Consider the following 22,799-nt stretch of genomic DNA (forward strand, 5'->3'; position numbering starts at 1 on the left):
GGGATGTGCTCCACTGGTACCACCGCTGCATCCAAAAGTGCCGGAGTGCAACCTGCAACTCCCCACGCTCCAGGGCAGCCTTTGGCATTTCACACCCAGGCTGAAACATGCCCACTTCTTTGGAGTTTCCTTTTTTTTTGTTTCTATTATAATTATTTTGGGCAAGTCGCTTTCCACCTGAATTTGCTCCAATTTCAGGTTATTTATTCAAATGCTAAAAAAATAAAATCAGTTCCCTTCTCTAATGAATGATTTCACAGGCACTTCCTCAGATTTGTCAGGAATGTGGAGCTTTTAAATTGCTCATTCACACAGACGTGCTGTCTCTTCTGCTTTGCTCCCCTAACTTCCCTTGCTCTTTGTAATGAAGTTACACATTTTCCTTAAGTGTTAAAATTGTCACCTAAAAAGCAGAGGCACCACTGCGTGCAGCTGGGAAATGAGACTCAACACGCAAGGTCCTAGGTCCCAATTTGCAAAGAGGCTGCTGGAAGTGTCACTTGCTCATCTAACAAAAAAACCTCTTACAGAGGATCCAATTTGTCTCATTTTAAAGGGAAAAAAAAAACCTGTGAGTGTTTGTATCAGAAGTGTGCTGGCTCTGAGCCCTGTGGGGATTTTCACAGGTCTTGGACCCAGCTTCAACACTAGAGAAAAAGACAAACAAACACACCTGAGACTACAATTTACTTAGGCTCACAATAAATTACTCCCTACAAATGTGCACACGTGTATTTATATATCCTAACAAGGGGCAAATCCCTGTATTAATGGAGCTGTGGAATTTCATGTGACTTCACTAGCCTCATATCAGGTCCAGGCCTGACAGAAAAATAGCTTTATTCCATATAAAAGTGAAAAGCAGGGAGAGGAAAGAAGGTCCCTTCTCCCCCATGCCATTTTGGTACTTTATTTTACTCAACTGTGACACCTGAGAGCAGCATCTGCACTGGCACTGTCTGACCCTGATGCCTCTGCGGCTGAATTTCTCTTACTGGAACAAGAGGCAGGAGCTGTGTGCTGCCCTCTCACAGATAATTCAGGGCTACAGCAAGACTGCTGCCGTGGGAAAGGCAGCCAGCACTCACAAAGAAGATTTCAGACAGCTGATAATGAGTTCAAAGCCTTGGCTCATTAATAAGCTTATTTGTTCCCACTACATAGGTCAACAATTCACTTCATAAAAGGATGATGAAAGACTGACCAGTCCAGACAAATGTCTCCTATCCCTTGGAAAAGCTTTTCACTCCATTTAACTTTCATGGGGCACTATGGGCTGCAAGGGATTTTGCCACTCCCTTACTCTTAATTTTCCTTCTCTGTAATTATTCCCAGATCCTGCAGGTGTGTGTGGTGCTTTGCAGACTTACAAGGCCTCTTGCCTGAGGAGCTCCCTGTCCAAAATGGATTGGAAAACAAAAAGGGAGATTCAGTCATAGGGATAGCAGCCATTTGAGCTAAGACAAGGAAGTTTTTCCCCGTTTTTTAAAGAAACTACTAATTTTATAAATTCAGACTGTAAAGGGAGCAGAAGCAGGAAAAAAAAAATCCAAACACTACTACTACTATCCCTTGCAGTCTTCTTGGTCAGCTGGACTTTGCAGATTGTCAGCAATCAGGATGGTGTAAAAGAGAGAAATTCAGTGTCACTGAAGATCAGGTAAGAGGGAAAACTGATTTTACAGGGAGCAGGTGGTGTGCAAAGACTGTATCTATTTAAATACAATATGGCTGTTCATACCTTAATGTGTTCCTTGGCTTTGTGGAGCTCTTCGTGTTCAACAGGGAGTGGATCTTTCACCTTCTCCTTTAGCTCTCGCAGTCTGCTTTCCAGTTCCTTGGTTTGCTTTTCAAAGCGGTCACAAGTCTGCTCAAGGACACCCAAGGAAGTATAAAGAGTGAGGATACTTTATCATGACATGTTGAACCACATGGATATGTTACAAAATAGCATCTCCAACACTGAAGTAATGAAGCATGTGCTCTGGTTTTTTTTAATTTTCTTTCTTGATACATAGTACCACCCACAAAGATTTGGTGCTTGGATTTACTGAACTTGAAGCCTCTGATATTTAAGGCTTGCCTCACAGGGCATTTCTGCTCATTTTGTTTTGTTCAACCCAAGAGGCTTGGATTGTTCAACCCAAGCATAGTTTCTGGACTGGGGATTGTATCAATGACAGTATTCAATTTTCAGACATATCTATCTGCTACCTAACCAGGAAAGCAAATTCATTGCTCTAAGGAGATAAACATGACTGACCCTTCTCTTTAGAGGTGCAATATGAGGAGCAACAAGTCACACTAACTCTCTCTAAGCTAAATATTAGCTCAGGCTTCACAGCCCAAACCAGGAGCAAGCTCCGGGCCATGGGGATCATGAGAACAATCAGAGCAGGAACATCCATTGTATCAACAAATGGATGCCGACTCAATTTTCTTTGGAGAATCAGGGGACCACAGTTTTGGCTTCCCACAAGCTCTGATGACACAGACAGGCACTTCCCTCAGAGCCCCTCTGGGTGAGCAGCAGCTGAGCGTGTGCCTTGTTGCTGCAGCGCTCAGCCCTGGAGGTGGTTGGACAGGGAAGCTCTCGAGACCCAACACCAGAGGAGCAGGTGGGGAGGGCACCATGTACCTGCAGGGTGCCGCTGAACTGCATCTTCTTCTTCTCCAGCAGGGCCTGGGTTTTCCCCCAACTCTGCTGCAACTGGCTGAGCTCCTCCTGGAGAGCAGCGCTGGTCTCGGGACTGGAGACAGCGCGCAACTTCTCCCCGACGTCGATGACTAAGGTGTACACAGCCTGCCACCTCTGAAGAATCACTGTCTTACTCTTTGAAAGAAAAACAAAATTAGTTTCTAAGCTGTTCTTAGGAAGTGACAGAAACGTGTTCCTGATATTTCACTTGGGAAGATGCCTCACACAAAAGGAGTTTCAAGGCACTACTTTGTTCATATTCATGAGAGAGTAGTGAATAGATCTTCTCCTATCGGCTTCCTTAATTTCAGAAAAATCATATTCTCTCTGATATTTTGATTTATAAAACTCTACAATAGCTTTTCACAGACTGAATCTATAGGGTAAAAGTACAGCAGTTACAAAAAGATGGAAATGCAGTTGTATGAGTTACTCAGAACAAAAAGCCAGTGTAAGTTCTGTTAGCACCTCTACCATCAACAACTTAGACAAACTTTTTCAGAGATAACAGCTCTGTTAATCATGACATATCCAAGTGAAGTAAGCCAGCAATAATAATAATTTGCCTATAACAAATTTGCCTATAAACAATTGGTAACACAAGGAGATATGATCATTGTTTCTTTCTGTAGAACAGCAGCAGGAGGGAAAGGGCAATTTGGAGTAGGAGGGAAAAGACTTTCTGGCTTTTCTCGCTAAGGAAAAGCATGAGCATTAACTTGTAAAATCTACTGGAAATCATCTGTACACAGCAGGTAAAAATAACGATGAAATAAACAAGGCAAGCACCAAATGGAATACTGGTAATGTGTTAATTCATCAACATTAGGTGTGTGGGTACACAATATAAATCTTGGATTGTGCAAATGGCGTTCAGTAATATGTTTTTGAAAGGTTTTGGATTGCCTTAAGCAATTTTGAACAACTGCTGCTTGTTTTTACTTTCCTATAGCACAAGGAGGTGCACAGTTAAATGGAAAACCAAAATATCCAAAATTAACAAAGGAAAGTATTTTTTTCCACCACATGTGAAATGCAGAACTCACCACCCTGAAGGACTGCTGCCCAGGTCTGTGCATCCTGGACTGATGGTTCCAAGGACAGACCCCCTTGCAAGTGCTTTATCCTCTGCTCCTGGCATCTCCTGCCCATCCCTGCACACACAGGACCTATAGGGCCTCTCCTGACACATATGTGCCTTCTTCCTTCAGGCAAACTAAAGGGCCTGAATTCAGCAGTCATGTCAGTAAGATATACATAGTCCTAGAGGTTACCCACTGACCAGGGTTTGTCTAATCTTCTGGCACCCTGCATTTCCCTCTTCATACCAGTAAGATTTTTAGCAAACAAGGCTACTAAATGTTAATGTTGACCAAGAAGTTTCCTAGTATAATGACAATGTCAATATTTTCTCAACTGTGCTCAGCTTAGAGAAAAAGTGTCAGCAACCATTTTTCCCCAAAAAAGGCATGTGATTTTAAAGCTTTTTACCTTACTGGACTGAAGTTGTTTCAGGCTGAGGAAAAAACCCATGTATTTTAGATTTATGAGAAATAAATACAGTACCTTGAAATCATGAATTACATTTCTAAGCTGGTAAAGGCTATAACAGTCCTGGCTCTTCACAGCTGTGAGGAAGCTGTTGGTATCATCAAGGAATCTGTTGAGACTCTGAAGGGAACTCCTGAAGAGCTGCCACTGGCTCACGAGTCCATCAATATCTTTCTTCCTCTGCTGAACCATCCGGATAACATTCTGCCACTGCTCTTTCAGCAAGGTGAGCTTGGAAATAAACTCTGTCCTGAAAATAACAAGTGTTGAGTCTTAATTTATTTTGATCTCAAGGCTGCATATTACAATAATTGTGATGATTTCCATTTGCAAAGTTGTTTTCCAGTTATAATACCCAACAATGCAAAAAGCTCTATGCAGGCCTAAGCTCAGCCCTGCTCTCCGTATTACATATTTTAAGCAATCCAAAAAAACCTTTTACATGATACAAGAATGGATAAGGCAAGTCAATCTTGCAATTGTGTTATAGCAACATACACAGGAATCAGACACATTATGCACTAAATGCTTCTCTGAAGAAGAAGAAGGTCAATGCAAGTGAGACAAGGTCACTGATTATGCTGCAAAATTGATCTGCACAATTGCAGATTGTGGTGTTATGGAACCTACTTAAACAGGTTTTTGGTCCTCTTATACAACATGGCTAAATAATCCAGCAGATCTAGCTGGTTGATTAAGACAACCCCATCTATCAATTCTGCTCCTCTGCAAGAGGCCATAGCCCCTGACTGCCTCTTATACAAACCCCTGTGTTTGTGGGGGTAGCTCCAACACAAAAATCCAGCAGACTGGCTTGGCTTAGCTGAGCCCTACCTTCCCTGGCAGCTTTGAGCCAAGCTATGGACTTCACGAGGGGCTGAGGGGAGCACATACACTGTCCTGCCAATTCTCTGGGAGCAGCAAGCTCTGGCAGAGAGGGAAATGTGTTCACAGCAAACACCTGAGGCAGCTGAACCTCTGCTCACAAGTATTACTTACTGTTTCTCATGCCACACTGATTCAGAGGAAAGTATAAGATCATATTGATAAAAAACAGGTTTAGCTACCATATGTTTTGGATTTCATGGCCAATGACTTGTCATGTGTGCCAGGGGCAGAGTGGATAGTTCACACCTCTGCACTTTGAAAAGTACAGAGGTCTAGGAAGAAGGAAAGGATCCTTCATATGCAGCACCCTCATTACCTTCTGTAAGAAGGCAGCTTCTCAACCACAATTACACAACAAAAGCCTCCTGTTCAGGAGCAATTATGTTTGTTAGGCAGAACAGCCAGTTAGTATCCCAAATACCAGTATTCCAGTCTGGCCAGGGCACTCGTGTTTCCTTCTTATTGCACCTCCTCACACTTTTGCAAAATATGTCAGGAGGTTATTTAAAGAGTGAACCCAGCCAAGAATTTGGGTTTATGTCCTCACAAGAGCAAAGATTCAATACCAACCCCAAGGAAGACAGCGTATTCACTGAGTTACCAAGATTTTAGGGAGCAAAACAAATGGATTACCTTTTCTCTGCTTCTCCAGACTCCAAGGAGAGTAGAACTTTTTCTATGATGGAATTAAATGTCTGCTGATTTATGGAAATCTCAGTTTGCAGCATCTGAAAATACCATGAGAACAGCAGTTTTAACTATTCACTTAACAACCTTTGCAATGAAAGCTGCTTCTGGCTCCTCTAGAGTGACGGGATTTATTTCATTGCAAATGCTGAAAACTGTTATTTTCAAGTGCTAGTGTCAAATGCACCCTAAAAGATTTCACACTCTTTGGATAGCAGGAGGAATTTGCCTATATGTGATAGCAGAACCCACTACAAGCTGTATGATACGGACAATCTGAAACCTAAAGTTTGTTGGACTCATTAATGAGAAATGCAATCTAGACAGAAGTCCATAGAAAAGGTATAAAAAGGCTACACTTAAGGGTGAATTTACTCTTTAAAACAATGAGCAGAAGTTTTTTCTATAAATTATTTCATTGCAATGAATGAATTGGTTTGGAGAGGTCTAAGTAAAAGAGAAAATAACTTTCTCTGGACCCCAATGAACATGCAGACACTTAACATCCTGTGGAAATAGCCCCAGCACTCAGGGTAGGATGAGGCTGTGGCCCACTGTGGCAGAACAAGGCTCACCCTAATGGCTTATGATGTTTAGCATTTAACAAATAATTTTCTTTTCTCTATTTTGGTTATTTTTCCATTGCTAGAGTAATGCAATGTGCCTTCTCCTCTGAACAGATACTGTCATACACATGTGAAGCACTGTCTCTTTGTAACAAATATCAAGTGTTTGGGAAAATGCCAGTGAAACAGATTTCCACCAAAATCTAACAACTGGTCAAAATGGAAATATGCTGTGAAAACATTTTGTTTAAAATTCAGCTCTTCCAGAAACTGGTAAGACTCCTGCCAGATCTCCAGCATTCTGCCTAGCTAGTTGCCACAGGCTTCAGTGCTCTGGACAGGCAGACAGACAATTACACCTCAGAGCTGGAGAAATCTAGGACTTCCATGACGCAACACTTGAAGATGCTGTCCTAGAAATCTGATCTCTGCAAAAAGGGATCCATCCATTTTGGAAAAGGATTTTCACATCTCAGAGGTTACCTCTGAATAAGCATTTCAAGAATGAAATGCTCTGTACAACTCTGCCCAGATCTAATTTCAAAAGGCATAGCATTTTCTAGTGATTTCCCCCCACCTTCACCACGCAAGATGCTGCTTCCATTTTTAGAGTTAGCTTTACCTCATATACTCTCTGTTGCTCTTGCAGTTCTTCAAACTGTCCTGGAATATCTGTTTTTAAGGCCTCTTTCATTTTTTCCAGGAATTTCATCCATTTTTCACATTTCTGAAAGAATTTCTTTTCATCGTTTTGGGTTCCCTCAAGCATACTGTAAAACAAAATGAATAATCAGAAACTGTTGTGTTGGTGGCTGTTTTTCTGGATATGTTTGCATATGGTCTAATGTACTGGCTAATAATACTAAAATAGTGGGGGGTTCACTTGGCACTTTGCTACCTTCTTTCGCTATGATCATTCAGATTTTTGCTTTAAGTGACTTGGAATACCATATAAATAGTCACTGATTAATTGAGTAAATGGCAAGTGCAGAATTCAGCTTGGAAAGCCCCAGAGAAAGATGAGAACAGATTTCCCATGCTCTACCTCAAGTTTTGATTTTCCTCACAGAAAAGGAAATTGTTAGTAGTGATTTTTTGTTTGCATTTCAGACCTGCAACATTCCAGAGCAGCTGCTGTTTTCTGACTCCACAGCCGAGTTAGGCTTTGCATTTTCTTCAGGGTGAAGTCACTGAGTGGCAGCTTAATGCTTGCTTCATTCAAACTCTCTATGCTTGGAGAAAGTGCAGCAAGCTCCAGTGTGTGATTCTGGAAGTAAAAAAATTAATTAATTGCAAAAAAATACTGCCTTTCTTTCATTTCAAAGAAATACAGAAGCCTAACCTCTACTGTAGGAAAGATCTGAGTGTTATACATCCAAACCACTAACCCAAAAAACCCCAGAATTTCTGTGTCAACTTCAAAGAATATAGCAAACAAAAAAAGTCATAATTCTTTTACACAGGGCTCGCTTTTCCAACAGCACTGAACAGATACTCAAGATCTGGTGCTTGCAGATTTACTTTGTATCCTCCATCGAGGGCAACAGGTCAGGTCCAGAACAAAGCTGGGGAAAAAGATCTTCTGTCCACCCCAAATCTACGTGATTTTCCGCCCTTCCATGCAGGCATTTGGCCTACACTGCAGATCTGGAGTTTTTGAACTTAAATCACTGCTTTTTGTGTTTTGGGTAAATTACAGATACTCTGATGGAAGTGCTGTAATGTGATATTCAGGTCACAGAGAGCATCCTGAAGTAGGCAAGAGCTGAGTAACACCTTTTTGTACTTGGGAATGCAACATACCATGAGCAATTCTGAGTTGTCTGTTCCTTCCTCTAGACAGAGGCTATCAAAGGCATCTGTGCAATTCTTGACACGACCCTCCAGGGTATCAAGGCAGTTGTTGAAATCCTCCAGTTGTAGAAGATTGAACTAGGGTGAATATTGCAAATTTATCTTAATTACTATTTAATGCACTTATTCAGAATACAAAAAGGAGCAATAAGCAGTATTATCAGGAAAACAAACAGATGTTAAATCCAAATTCTAATGTATTTATAGCTCTCTTATTGAAATTTATTCAATTTTTCCACTGGATAAGGGGAAAATGCAAGCCAAAGCAGAGAACGAGAAACTGAATCTCAGTCCTGAGAGATTCATAACTACCTGGAAGGAATAGGGATTCTGAGATATCTTTTGTAGCTTTGGGCTGTTTGATTTATTGGGAAATTGGAAAGTAAAAACTCAGCTTATCAAAGAGGAGAAACTTGTGAAAATGAGCCACACACAGGGGCTGCTCCCATGTCCCTGCAGCCAAGACTGTGCAGGTTCCATGAGCTCTGTGGTGAAATAACTAGGGCTGGAATTCAATTTTACTCTCTAGTTTGGTTTCTATGCATCAGAGAGAACACCACTGGTAAATTTTTTTCTTTCTTGGCAAGAATTAAACTTCACATCTCTGAGAATACTTAGACAGCAACACTTTTATAAGGAATGAATGGCAAAAACTGGTGCAGGGAGAGATTTCTGTGGTAATACTACAGGGTTACATCAAAGAAAATGTCTACCCAAAAATGAAATTTTTCATGCAGCGAGAAGTTCACAGGGAATATGAGAAATCTGTTATCTTCACAAAGATATCTGGCTTCCAGCCACTGAACTGTGCTGGTAGATGGAATCATAAATAGAGCTGGCTTAAAATTTCTTGATGAATTTGGGTTTACTTTAGAACAGAACAATTATTGAAATCAGACTTTTTCACAGGAACAGAGTAGTTTTACATCAGCAGATGTCCAGCAGTACATTTGCTTGGAAGTTTTCTCAGGAATATCTGCACAGAGGAGAAGTCAGTCCTGCACTTCTCAGAACAGACATCATGTGGGGAAACTTGGGTTCAGTTCCCTCCCCACTCTTCCTGAACAGGCATGTGAATCTGGTCTTCCAAATTACATCAAGTGGCCACAGTTTTCTGTTTGGTTTTTTGTTCATTACATGCACTGTTATCAAAGCAAACTGAAGCCCTTAGTTTTCTTCCAAGGCAGAGCTGAGGAAGTTCACAACTTACTCCAATGTTCATAGAATAAAAATACATTTCCTAATCTTTAATCATCTGAGGATCCTGCACTGCTTGGCCCACTTGCAAAGGCTTGTTAGAGCAACACAAGCTGGCAAGGCTGAAATCCTTCCTTCACCTGTCCCTCTGGCTTCATGTATTACTTCTTAACATAGTTGATTGCGCTGTCAAGTTTTTTTTATTTTATTGAAAATGCAATTCAAGAACTACAGGGCTCCAATGTAGCTCACACAGGGCTCTAGGTAAGAAGTTACCCCACACTGACAGCTAATTTAATATTAAAAACAAAGCACCTGAAGTTCATCCAACTTCCTCTGCAGCATCTTTTCCAAATAGGTGGCTCTCTGGAAAGGCTGCAGCTTCTCCACCAGAATGGCTTCAGCAGCTGTCCCAGCCTGCTGTTTTATCCTATCAGCCTGCAAATAAATCTGGGTACGGCATCCTGCTATGTTTTGAAGGCCATGCTGTAAATTCTGATGAGAGAAGGGGAAAGAAAAACAAGTCAGTAAATGAATCAGATCGTCATTCATGTGCCACTTTCATTTAGTGTCTTTTGTTGCTGTAACTAAACTCTTTTTGTTGAACTCATCTGGGAGCCAAATTCAGCTATAGTGGAAGCCTCAGTCTTTTACCCGGAGGATAATGGGAATTGCATCCTTTGAGTCTAGTGCTGGGAAAGGCACAGTTCAAAGTTCAGTGGAACACCAGTGACTTCAGGCAGCAGGATACTACTATTTTCCAGAGGAAATTAGGGAGAGAAATTAGAATATCCCTCTCTCCAAAGCATGTGTACACTAGCAGATGGAAGAACCGGCCCATGCTGCAGATGAGAAACACTATTTTGTTACAAACATACCAGTATTGTGGATCCCTTAGTGACTGAGGACCAGAGGTTTGGTTTTCATTGTTTCCCTTTACTACAGAAATGATCCTATGAAATTAAACTCTAAAGGCAATACAAGAACAAAGGGTGTAATTTTAGACTCATTGAATGTACTTGATTTTTTTTTGGACCAAGAACTGAAATTTACTTTTAACATGAAACCCCCTGAAATTTGCCACTGTCTTTTTAGTGCCTTTTCTGAGAGTAACAAACAAAGATTTCTGATTGATAGCAAAGAGCAGGCACATTTCCCTAAAAAGCAAAATGGTTTCTGCTCCTGACCCCTATGTTTGGAAAGGATCATACTGTTAAGTACCACTTTAGCCACTGAATAAATAACCCATTTTGATTTCTTACTCTTTATATAGGACTGTATTTATTGTGGTGACAAAATTCCACAGAACCTTTCCTAGTATACACTAGAGGAGAAGATTAGAGGGATTAAAATACAATTTTTTAATGCACATGTATTTTCAAATACATGTAACTTGTATGCCATATCACTGATCCCCATTCTTCTAACTCACCACTTCCAAAAAACCACGATAAATTCCATGTGTTCTACCCACACACACCAGTGCTAATGGCATTCAGGTGGTCATGATTTGCTTAGTAGGTTCAACACTCTTCCCAAAAATTTTCAGAAAACACAATGCTTTTTTGCCAGCACAATGATGAATTTATGTCACAGCCATTAATAGATCAGAAGAAAGTGAAAATGTTTTGGTCTAAGCTTTGCTGCTGTCAGTTGTTTATGACACAGAAAGAAATACATGAGTTCTTTTTCCTATAATGTAAAGTCTCTTATTTGACCATATGCAAAGTGGAGTACTCTGGACTTCTTCCAATACACAGCTAGAGATTCATAAAGCATGATGAATCATTGCTCTGTCCTGAAATAAGGATTATTACATTTCTTTATTGCAGTTTGAAAAAACCAAAAATGTCAGAACCTAATGACAGCTTTGCTGTCTGAGAGAGTCCAATGTACTCTGTGGTCTCAGCATGAGATCTCATTTACCTAAAGTAAAAAGCAATTAGAATAATCTAATGAGCTCAGAAATTTGTGAACTCACGAGACCAGGCTAAAACACAATACCAAATACAATTAAAACCAACTTGAAGACTGTAGAAAACCTAAGGATGGTCCTGTCCTCTGAAAATATTTTTTCCCTAGCTGTTGTTCTAGTAGCTATTATCTCTTCTCCCAAGCAATGCCCCATAAAATAAATTATTTTTCTTTTAATGATTCCTTTCAACACGGATCTGATTCTTTGTATAGAGCAGAAATGGGCAGAACTGGAATATGATTACTCCCTTCTGCTCTCTTCTCATCATGTGCTAACTGTGCTTTGGTCCAAGGATTTGGGCAAAGTGTTTAAAAGAAACACAAAGGTGCCTGTTAATGGACGAAACCCACAGATTTTATCTCTTCCACTGACTGAACAGGTGGTGATCTTTTGATCTGTTTCTCAACAATAAATCTTGGTTTGTGCCAGGCAGCAGAAACGCATTTAATGTACCTTCATATCCTGTATCCTCTGCTCCAGGGTTTCTATCATGTTCTCCTCGGGCACATGGGCATCCAAGAGCTGAGTGCACTGCTCGTTGTACTGCTGTAACTTGGCTGCTGTCTCAGTGCATAAAGTATTGAAGGGCTCCCACAGCTGCAGGGTCGCCTGCGCTGCCCGCAGCTGATCTGTGATGTCTTCGTTTACTGAGTTCCACCTGCCAACATATCCAAGGACAAGAGTGTTTTCCTAGTAGGTTCTCCTCCAGAATATGATTTGGCATAGAATTCCCATGGGAGTTTCTTTGCATTCACACCCATGTTACTGGAAGCCTTGCTGATACGGAGGAGTTTGTGCTATGGGACCCCATCAAGAAAAAGGTATACAGTTAAAAGGTATCAGTTCCCCATCCCTGGAGGTGTTCAAGGCCAGCCTGGATGGGGCTCAGAGCAACCTGGACTAGTGGAAGGTGTCCCTGGCCACAGCAGGTGGGTTAGAATGGGATGATCTTTAAGGTCCCTTCCAACCCAAACCATTCTGTGATTCTATTCCTCACACAGGAACCCTTAGACAGGTGAGTTGGATTAATATAGATTTAAAAATCTGACAGACCTTCAAGTCCTGCCTCAGCAGCTTCTCTTTTTTTTTTAGAAATACTAATAACTGGGGTCTTACTTTGCAGGCTTACCTAGTGTGTGCCTCTGTGCACTTCTGGTCAATAATCTCTGAGAAGGATGGGGAGCAGCTCTTCTTCAGGTTACTGGCAGCAGCCTGGAGCTTGGCCCAGCTTTCTTCACTGTTCTCCGATTCATCTTGAAGAGACTGCAGAATGGATGATTGCAATTAATTGTGGAGATAAACAAACCTAAGTATAACTTCCCCTATAGATTGGTAGGGATAGGGAAGCACTAATACCATGCTTTTGCAGCACAGATTAAAATGTTTGCAAAAAATGTAACGCCTGTTTCTAAAAATTAGGAAGCTATAAGAGGTAAAATTGTCTGAGCTAAAAAAAAAAAAAAAAAAAAAAAAAAAAAATCATTCAGGAGACCTTGGGTTCCCTTTGTTTCTGCACTTAGTCCCTGCATCGATGCCCAGGCATCTCCTTCCAGGTTATGCCACAGCCTTATGGCAGAGCATTTCCCTGCGAAGCACAAGCGAAGGGAAAAATTTGCTTTCAATGAACGAACCGAGAACCAACACCTTTTACAGGAATGGTGAATAACATTTATGTAAACACATACAACAATGTCCACAGTTTTCCCTTGCCAGCTGTATTTTCAGCCAGACTTCCTGCTGTCTGTGTGAATTAGATTTGGACTGAGTAGACATTAGCATGAGGGATGGTGGTGCAGAGCACAGGTCCATCTGGACTCTGTGGTGCAAGGGAGTATGAGGACCTGGTGCTTTGTACAGGAATGCCTTCCAGCACGTGCAGGAGACTGAACAAGGGATCTCTGCAACCCAAAATGGAGGCAGTGCTAGCCCACAATAAGGCAGACTGACCTGTACTTCTTTCTTGAACCTTGGTACCTAAATTGCACCAAAGTTGAACTTAGGCACTAAACAAAGTAAGAAGCCTAAAAATAGTCCTCAGTGTCTCTAGAGGTAAAAAAAACGTAATAATATTCCACTGCCTTTAACGTCATGATAATAAAGTTGCTCAGATAAATTTTTCTGTCTTGTTTTTCAGTGTTTGTTTGTCTGCCTAAAGCCATAGAAGGAAGTACAGAAATAAGACAACTTCAACAGATTTACCTGGAGAGTTTTGACCTGTTTTTTCAAAGCTTCCAATGAAGCTTCTTCCCCAGAAGGTTTGCACTGATCTATGCAGTACAAATATCTTGTTGTCATCAGGCTGACTTCTGCATAAGCTTCATCATATGCTCTCCACTGCTCCAGTATTGACTGCATTGAGGCCTTTAACTGTGCAACCTGCAAACAAAACACTTTTGTTGCTATTTTTTGGGATCTTGACAATAAATCACCTGTAATTTTACTTAAAAATCTAAGCTTACTGCTCACAAGAATTTCACTAGTTGGAGTATTTTCCTTCTTGACAAGGAATTGTGCAGGCTTCAAACAAAGCAGTAAACTGTATTTAGAGTGAAGTATAAGAATTTGCGGGCAATTAAAATTTAACTGGAGTTCAAGGAAGCACTATTCTTTCAGCCACAACTTCAGAACGAGCCAAAAAGTAACAAGTACTGAAATAATGAACTGCTTATTCCTTTCTGCCAAAATCAACCTGAAGTGGGAAGAAGCTGAGAGCCTTAATCTTCTTAGGAAGCAAATAGTTTGATCCAGAGATCAAGTTTCCTTTCAAAGATAATTTGATCAGAAATTGGTTTGTATGGAAGAAGACGCTGCTACAATACTCTGGAGAGCTGTCATCCCTCTTATGCCATTGTGCTCTAATAATGCAGGCCCACCTGAATCCCAGTCTAGCAACTTCAGGGTTCTCATATACAATTAAATGATGGATATCCTCTGTTTTCTATGTCACTTTTACTATTACAGTTGTCTAATCTATATGGGGCAAGCACAGCTTCCATTTGCCACATACTCCTACACTTTGCAAACACAAAACCACAGTCCTCCTGCAGTGTGATCTGTCATTTTTATCCTTCGGTATCAGGGAACTACATAAGGCATGGTCCTGGCTAGACAAAGCACCATCTAGTTCAATACCCACTTCCAGACATGCCAGGACCAGATGTTTTGAGAAAAGCTTGAAAACAGGGCAAAAAACCAACTATGTCTCCATGAGACCTGGCAAAGCCAGATGCCGGATTTCAGTTCTGACTCTGCATCCACACAGTGGGAGATGAAAAATTTTCTCCATTATAGTTCACCCTAAATAGACTGCATAGATCATTTTATCCTAGTATCCCAGTTTCAGGCACGCACAGGCTGATGGATTAATCATCCCTATTCTCTTTTGAATCATGGTATAGGTGGGAGGAATCTGTAATTGCTTTTTGTAGCCTGTAGCTAATTACTGCCCACACAAGGAAGATGGAAAGACATCGTTCTTGGGAAGTGTCTCTGGGGCCACAGACTCACAGTCTCAAGCTCAGCCTACGGACATTGTAATCAAGGGATCACATCTCCTTAGTCCTATATTTGAAATCACAGCCTGGCTCTGCTGAGAGCAGTCACCCTGGGAAGGAACCTGCACAAAGTGTTTCTTTGCACACACAGACAACTCGGCTGTAAGAACATTCTGCAGTTTAGAAGTTTGATAGTTAAGTCATAAAGTTCCTAAAATTAACATGACCCATGGTGACTGCAAGAAGAAAAAAGCACCAGGCTGCAATCCTGCCAATTTCTATCCCCAGCTATAAAGCAGAAGGACAATCTTTCTTCATGTACACAGATATAAATTTCCCTGCTTTCTTGGTAAGAAACAGCCACGTCATTTTTGTTGAAAACTAAACTAAGAAGCAGCAGATCCATCCTGTATTGACACCTTATGTGGAAGAGTTCAAGCAAAAGGGTTCAGGTTTCACAAAGTTTTGAGGAATAAAGACAAGGCATTTATAATAGAAAGTGTAAAGGAATCTTAAACATAAACACTACATCATGTATAATTCTCTACAGTATATGGTTATTTATTATCACACACTTAAATCTATAAATGTACTCATTATTATATTTCCTGAACCTATCAATTACATCCACATAAAAAAAGATCATTTCCAAGTATACAGATATAATATAACTATAAATACAAACTGCTGGGGAGTAAATTTGCATGGGAAACCAATCTGCCAGACTATCCTTGAACAAACTGCAAACTGCATAGGATTTGAAGATGGCAGCAGCCATCCCAGTGACTGGATGGAAGAGTCACTGGGAGATGGAAAAACTGCAGTTAGAATGAGGTAGGAACAGACAGCTTCCACCAGCACATAACAGGGGACAAACACAGGGTATGAAAGAGAAGATTAAGCAAGAGAGTCAAGTTTTCAACTTTACAGAAAAATAGCTATTTCTTTAATTTCTTAAACTGCAGATGGGGGTCTGTTCCTTCCCCCTCTGTATTCAAACTGTTTCAAGATCAGACTAATTTTTGTCTCTCAACTTTGGAAATACATTAATTTACATTATGGTTCTTTGGAAGGTTAAGAGTGAGGAATACTTTGCATCTCTTTTGTACCAGCTCCTGCCATCCCATGAAGAAGATTAATAACATTGGTGGTCAGAACAGGTAGTGGAGGAAACCTGAACACAGGCAAAGCTTTTACCTGTTTTACAATGCTGTCCTTCATTTCACACAGCTCAGCAAGCCTGAGAGACTGAGCTTCTGGGGTTTGTTCTGCACTACCATTCGAAGCCAAACTCTGTTTGAGATCGTCAAGAGTTTTGGATTTAGCTGTGAGTTGATTTTCTAGCTCCTAATTGATAAAAAAAAGGAAGAAAAATAAGATTTTTTTATGAGATCATAGGAAAAAACCTGCTGTGTGAGGAGCTTAGATAAACATTCCTTCTTTAAAACCAATTTTGCATAATTCTTCAGCCATGCCACCATCATTTCAACTCTGATACACAACTGTTTTACAGGAATTCCAAGTGACAGTGGCTGCCTCAGATGGTCTCTTGCAGGTTGAACTATAATCAGTCCCCTTACTGTCAGTCTGAGCACTGGACATCATGCTTGGGAAGGAAATCATCAGGAGCTAATTCCTCAGTTACCAAGCAGGACTCTTTGTACCTCTCCAGACACAAAAAGTTTTTCTATCAATGCAGCTGAACACCTGTATTAATTTTGAGGGATCCGATGCCTACAAAAACACAACAAAACCAAAGGACACCAAGATTCTTGAGGCTGGTGCAGAGAGACTACATTCTAGGGCAGAAGTAGAGAGAGTTGCTATTTTTCCAATTAGGACTGTGTAGTTTCCATGACACTTCAACCACAGAGCTCTTCAAACTAATGGAATTGATGGCTTTTGCCATGGCTGTGCTGAACTGAGAACAATTTTGAATCTCAGAATGCGATCTACGATATTGCTGTGCAACACTCCAAATACCATGGAGCAACAGCAGATGGCATCTTCAGTTGGAGGAAAACCCCACAGAATAGCAATTCACATTAAAAGTGCATCTAGTTCTATCACCTGAATGTAACATGCTTTAATTAAAATTACACTGTAGTATTCTGCTAGGAAATAGCACCTTCTTTTGTGTTTTTTTCTGTTAAAATCTGTGCAGTTCTTTACTCTGGATTCATTGAAGTGCTAAATAGGGTTTTTACAAAAACATCATTCATGTAATGCTTTACCTTGCAATCATCTAATGTGTTCTGTGCAGAAATCAGACTTGCTGGGGTTTGTAAGGATCTCAATCGATCACTCTGAGCTTCCAGCCAGTTGCGAAGAGTCTGTGCTTTGTTCTCATTTTCAGAAATATCCTCCAAAATGTGTTCCAGGTCTTGTATCTGTAAGTTACAGAACTATTTTAACTTCCTTAAACCTACGGGTGGGCAGAAACAGGGCTTCGCTTTCCATGACAAACTCTGAGATTACAAAATCTACATTGAAAATAACATTTAGAGAAAATATCTTGAAAGGAAAAGCTAAAAGGTTTTGCAGGCTCTTTAGGATCTGACCTTTTCCTTGGGAAGAAACAAGGCAGTGTGTGTTCTGGAGCTGGGAGCATGCAGACCTAACAAGTTGTGGGACCTTGGGCTACATGGACACATTCATATGGAGTCTGAAAGCTTCATTCTCACTAAAGCCCACCAGAGTTACTAATATGAAAGGGACCTTTCTTATTTGAAGATCTCCTATCTTCAATCTTGGCCCTGAGGATCCATTAAATCCTAGAATGGAGCTTCTTGAAAATGGTTAGAGAAGATAACTTTTTCTCCTACAGAAGTGGGATTCCATCGTGGAACTGAATTTTCCACTTGAAAATTATTTTGGAAGACCACCTGAGCTATAAAAAAATTGTGAATTTTCTGTTTGATCAGTGATCTTTGTATCTGGATTCAGAGAGGGTAGCTTCTCCCAAAGCTGTGCAAATTGAGAAATAGAGGTGAAAGAGGAATATGTTAGTAGAGGGAGTCATTCCAGCAGCCTCATGGTTGAATTTGGGATTCTAACCTTCCCCATGTCTTTTCCATATCATGAGTCACACTAGCTTTTCTGGGCACTGGGGCACACAAACAGCAGCACCTAATTCTGGATGCATGGGTTATTTCTAGCCTCACTAGAATAGAGCAATTCTGAGGCACTGCTTGAAACAGATTTTCTCCAGAGAAACAGAAGATATGCTGGTACAGTCAGTCTAGATAAAGAATTTTCCTATCAGCTGCTGGTCTTCAAAGCACTCCACTGGGAAAGCATTTAATTACTTCAGGAGGAGGACACAGATCCAGAATAACTCATTTCCAGGGACCCAGGAGGGCTGGAGCAGGCCTGGGAACTAATCTCTGCTACGCCTTTTCCAGCAGGGTCATATGTTCCCCCAAGGCTATCAACACTACTAACCTAATAATTACTTTTTTTGGCAAATCCAACTGCTACAACAGGAAAACTGGGGGTAGCTTAATATATCCCTATTCCTCATTCTCATCACATGGCAAGTGGAGGGGTTGCTTGGTTTTTTTTGATGCTGTTTGCTGAGCAAGGCCTGTCTGTCCAAGCAGTGCAGCACCTCTCCTTTCCACAAACCACCCAGTGTTTTCTCCCATAAAGTTTTAAATGCTCCAACTTTCACAGCACCCCAAAGATTCAACGGATTTCACTAACAGGTTCCCCTGCAGACACTGCCCTGAATTCTTTCTTTTCCGTAGTTTTCTCAATATAGGACTTCTTTGTTGACATGTCGCTGACTGTATTTTCTTCATAGGAGGAATCTTATATTTCCACCTAATACAGTCAACAGGCAAGATCAGTTATGAGAGAGAAAGCCATGAGAACTCAATCCCACCTTTCTGTTTAAGGCTGCCTGCAGCCTGTGCCACCGCAGGTTCATCTCTCCAAGACACTCAGCAAATTCCGTCCTTTCATACCGCTTGCTCTCCACGTCGCAAGTGCTCATCTGCAGCAGTGACTGGTTAACAAAATCTACCATCCACTGTTTAAAGTTCATTTCCATCATGCATTCCTGCAGGGGAAAAAAAGAAAAAAAAAACCAACAGAAATGTAAACCAATTAGTTTGGTAGTTTTAATCTGATCAATTCCAATGATGCTTCAAGGTGTAGCTGTGGGACACTCGCAGCTGAGTCTGAACCATGACCTAAAATATTTTTCTGAAGGAGACTTGGCTGTAGGAATAATCCTCAATATCATTACATGGGTAGTTCAAAGTAGGAACAGGCTAGTGCTGGAACAGGGAAGGAAATCCAGGGGTACCAGACTCTATACTTAATCCACAGGACAATACCATCACACTACCATGGTCCCAGATTAGGCTAAAACCAAGGCTTTCCCACACTTCTGCAACTCTCAGGCAAATGCAGCAAGAGCTTCTGCTCCTTTACCAAAGTATCTGCTATCAGAACAGAATATCAGAGTACCTGGGAGGAGAAAGTGTCCTCCAGCATGAGTGTCCTTGCCCACTGAGATGAGTGAGAAACTACATGCAAAGTGAAAAAATAAGGGAATGTCTTTTTATTTCAGAAGGTCTTAGGAGAAAAGAGAAGGAAAGGGTTTCTCATATATCTAGCAGTACCCAGAAAAAAGTCACCAGGGAATATAGAGGTACTAAAGTCACAGCTGTTTTCCTGCAGGAATTTGTGTCCTTCATCCCAGCTTTGTCTTCAGCATATGCATCCCCATATTGCTGACAAGCATAGAAGAAACACCTACAAACTGACCTCCAAATATTCAAAGGATTTAAAACAGCACCTCACCTACATATCCCAACTGCTAAATCCAGCTGATACAGACCAAAATGTTATATATGTGTTATATACCAAGGCACTTGGAAAGAACTGCTTATGTTGGCACTTCCCTTATGTGCAGTGCCAAAGTGCCTGTGAACTGCAGCTGTAGATTGAGAACTGTCAGACTGCCTGAGCCTAGAGCAGAGCTCAGCAGCTCTGTGAGGGCAGAGCAAAATATGGCTCTGCAGGGAGCTAAAATATGGCCTGAGGTTGGGCTCTCTGGCATCTATGGAAGTACACAGCTTGAATCTTTCCTGTGGCTGGAGCAATCAGCCTCTGCCACTGGTGCTTTGGCATCTGAACAGCGCCAGGACTCTGCTGCAGCCTCTCTCTCTGCAGGTTATTTCTTGTGATGACACGTGATATTCAAAACCCCTGTTCTCTAGTTAAATAGATCCTGGTTATGGAGATATATTCCCTGTTAAAAAGACAGGCTAGAACACAGCACAAACACAGTCTATCTTCCTAGGGAAGCAAGGCTTTCCTGCTCATCCCACTTTATAATCTAAATGCGAGAGAGAGAACAAGCAAGACAGATGGGACAGCATGGGGAAAAGGAGATTACAGCACAGCAGGCAGTAGCTGTATTGCAGGACAGGCAGTGTTTTCTGTGTCATAGAAGCATAAGGTTTTATAAAGGAAGATTTTAAGACACCTTTGCGACTGAGGAACCCTCTTGAGAGCAAGGGGAAGGATATGACAATGCCTGTAGGCTGTTTCCATCCTTTTTACGGCCAAACACCTTGCAGAAGGTCTGGACTTCCAGCTTCCCATTTACCTTGTGCTTGTGAAGGAGGCTCTTGACTTGGGCAGCACTGCGTTGTGAATTTACTGGCTCCTCATGTTCCTGCTGCTGTTCCACATGGTCCAGCCAGGTCATTAGTTCAGCAATAGCTTCCCGCGATGAAAGTTTTTCCATTTGAAGCTGGGATAAAGCATATAATGAATCCTCTACACTCTGCTTGTTAGAAATATCAAGGAAAATGACATTTCTATTTTTAGAAAGGCTCAGGCACTATAATCGCATTACAGGGGCATGAACTTGATAGTGAGCCCTGTGCTCCAGAAGGGCAAGTGACTTAAGAAAGGTTCAAGAATTCATAAATCTCAAATAAAAATATTTCTTTTTTTAACAGACTTTCATGTAAAACTGTAAAGATAATAAATATACGCAAAACAGCCCAGGAAGAACACTGAAATATTTAAACTGCAGTACAATATTGGGGTTATTCTGAAAGCAAGACACAGTCAACTCGGAAAAAGGTAGTTTGGGGAGCAGCCAACTGAATCCCAGCAGCAACATTTTAATGTAATTATTTAGCTTGAACTGAGAGATGGCAGCAGAGTGTCTCCTCACCTGGTGAAGCTTTTCTTGGATGGCTGGGAGTTGTGTAATCAGCTCTCCCCATTTTTGCTCAAACTTTGCCAAAGATGACCTAAGTGCTGCAGTATCAGCTTGCTTCACGTGAAAGAGCTGGTTGGCAGTGCTCACCACTGATGACTTCAGGGAAGATTTTTCATCAACTTCCTTAGAGAACGTCTGAGGTGCACAGGAGAAATTTAAGAGATGGTAAATATTTAAATATCTATTTAAATGAATAAGACAAACCACGTTTTCAGTCACAGGATGAAATGCTTCAAGCAGATTTTAGCAAGTTTAACAGTGAGCTCCACATGTTCTGGCAGCAGGTAAAGCATTTTTCTGCCCAGCTTGATACAATGCTGAATGCCACTTTTTGCCCCATCCATGTGGATGGGAACAGAGGTTCAGGGAGGAACCCCAGTCCTCAGGTCTCCAGCCAGCTCACACCTACCAGTCCAACCTTCACGATGCTCTGCTTTCCCACTGTGCACTGTTCCTTCTGTCTGGCCTTATACTGGGGCTGAACCTCCTGGCTGGTCATCCAAGGGGAGCACAGCACAGGGGGGCAGGCAAAGACATGAAATGCAATTCAGCATATTTCCCTTTCCTGACTTTGGCTGAGCATCTTCATCCCTCCTGTACCCTGAGCCCATGCTCCAAGTTCTGCTGGTAAGTGGCAGCTTGGCAGAACTGCTGGATCTGGTGTTTGGCATCAGGAGCAAGACAGAAACAGTGCCAGTATGCTGTACTTGCATAAGAAAGAGATCCTGGCTGGGCTGTGAGCTCATTACAGAGGATTCCATTCTGATTTCCGATCTCTGGCCAGTGTCAGGATCTGAAGGAAGGTCTTTGGTGGCTTTAGGGGACACACCCATTCAGTGCTGTATTACATGGGCAGTTTACACCTCATGGCAAATACAAAAACCTCTCAAAATGGTCATTTTCACCAAAAGTCACAATGCCTTATCTAAACCTGGCAGCAGAAATGACTTACAAACAAGCTGCTGATGTTGTCCCTGATGGTGGGAAGATCTTGTGACACATTGAGAGACTGTTCCTTCCAAAAATTCATTCTCTGCTGAGCAGAGTCCAGCCATTTCATTAATTCCTCAGAGTCTCTGTTGTAGCTACAAGGAGGAAACAAAACACAGAAAATTACATCTAGCTGAGGCTAGGATACATTTCTCACCCTCCAAATTGTCCTCTCTGTAGCACCTCTGCTGCTACAGGACCTTGCAGAAGCTTGACTACAGCTATCACCTGTAGAAGATCAGAAACTGATGTCTAACTGATATCTCTAATTGCTTTTTGAGTTACACCCACCTGACCAAGAGCTTCAGTAACGTTTGAAGTCGGTGTAGTTCATGGCCAACTTTTTTGGTTAAAGACAACCACTGCTCTTCCAGCTTCCCAATCTGGCTTCTTATTTCTGGACAGCTCACAACAGTCAGCAATTTCTTCCCTTCTTTCACCATCTGGTATAGCCTGGCATGCTTTTCATCAACACTGATTTTGATTTGCTGTCAGAATATGGGAAGTTTGCAGAACAATAATATTTTAAAAACAGAAAACACAGCTAGGAAAACACATATAATTTGTTCTGACTTCTTAATCTCACACTTACTCTGTCATGTATTTTATTTTCCAAATAAGAGTGGGTGGGTTTTTTTGTTTCCCCTAG

The 22,799-nt window shown here is 41.3% G+C and overlaps 1 protein-coding gene across 1 annotated transcript in view; it reads right to left on the reverse strand.

Moving 5' to 3' along the window:
* SYNE2 (spectrin repeat containing nuclear envelope protein 2) overlaps window positions 1-22,799 on the reverse strand; it is a 149,463-nt gene that overhangs the window by 36,285 nt on the left and 90,379 nt on the right. Inside the window, exons 75-92 of the mRNA XM_027716626.2 lie at window positions 22,442-22,638; window positions 22,113-22,245; window positions 21,113-21,295; window positions 20,534-20,680; window positions 18,797-18,973; window positions 17,145-17,300; window positions 16,108-16,257; window positions 13,616-13,792; window positions 12,546-12,679; window positions 11,870-12,074; window positions 9,757-9,936; window positions 8,194-8,322; window positions 7,503-7,657; window positions 7,013-7,160; window positions 5,771-5,865; window positions 4,265-4,499; window positions 2,639-2,833; window positions 1,742-1,867 (exon numbers count right to left, since the gene is read on the reverse strand). Of these exons, the coding sequence (XP_027572427.2) occupies window positions 1,742-1,867; window positions 2,639-2,833; window positions 4,265-4,499; window positions 5,771-5,865; window positions 7,013-7,160; window positions 7,503-7,657; window positions 8,194-8,322; window positions 9,757-9,936; window positions 11,870-12,074; window positions 12,546-12,679; window positions 13,616-13,792; window positions 16,108-16,257; window positions 17,145-17,300; window positions 18,797-18,973; window positions 20,534-20,680; window positions 21,113-21,295; window positions 22,113-22,245; window positions 22,442-22,638 (2,922 nt within the window). The remainder of the gene's footprint in view (window positions 1-1,741; window positions 1,868-2,638; window positions 2,834-4,264; window positions 4,500-5,770; window positions 5,866-7,012; window positions 7,161-7,502; window positions 7,658-8,193; window positions 8,323-9,756; window positions 9,937-11,869; window positions 12,075-12,545; window positions 12,680-13,615; window positions 13,793-16,107; window positions 16,258-17,144; window positions 17,301-18,796; window positions 18,974-20,533; window positions 20,681-21,112; window positions 21,296-22,112; window positions 22,246-22,441; window positions 22,639-22,799) is intronic.

This window comes from Pipra filicauda, unplaced genomic scaffold (assembly GCF_003945595.2).
Source record: "Pipra filicauda isolate LSUMZ 115617 unplaced genomic scaffold, ASM394559v2 scaffold151_size3305965_pilon, whole genome shotgun sequence".
NCBI lineage: Eukaryota > Metazoa > Chordata > Aves > Passeriformes > Pipridae > Pipra > Pipra filicauda.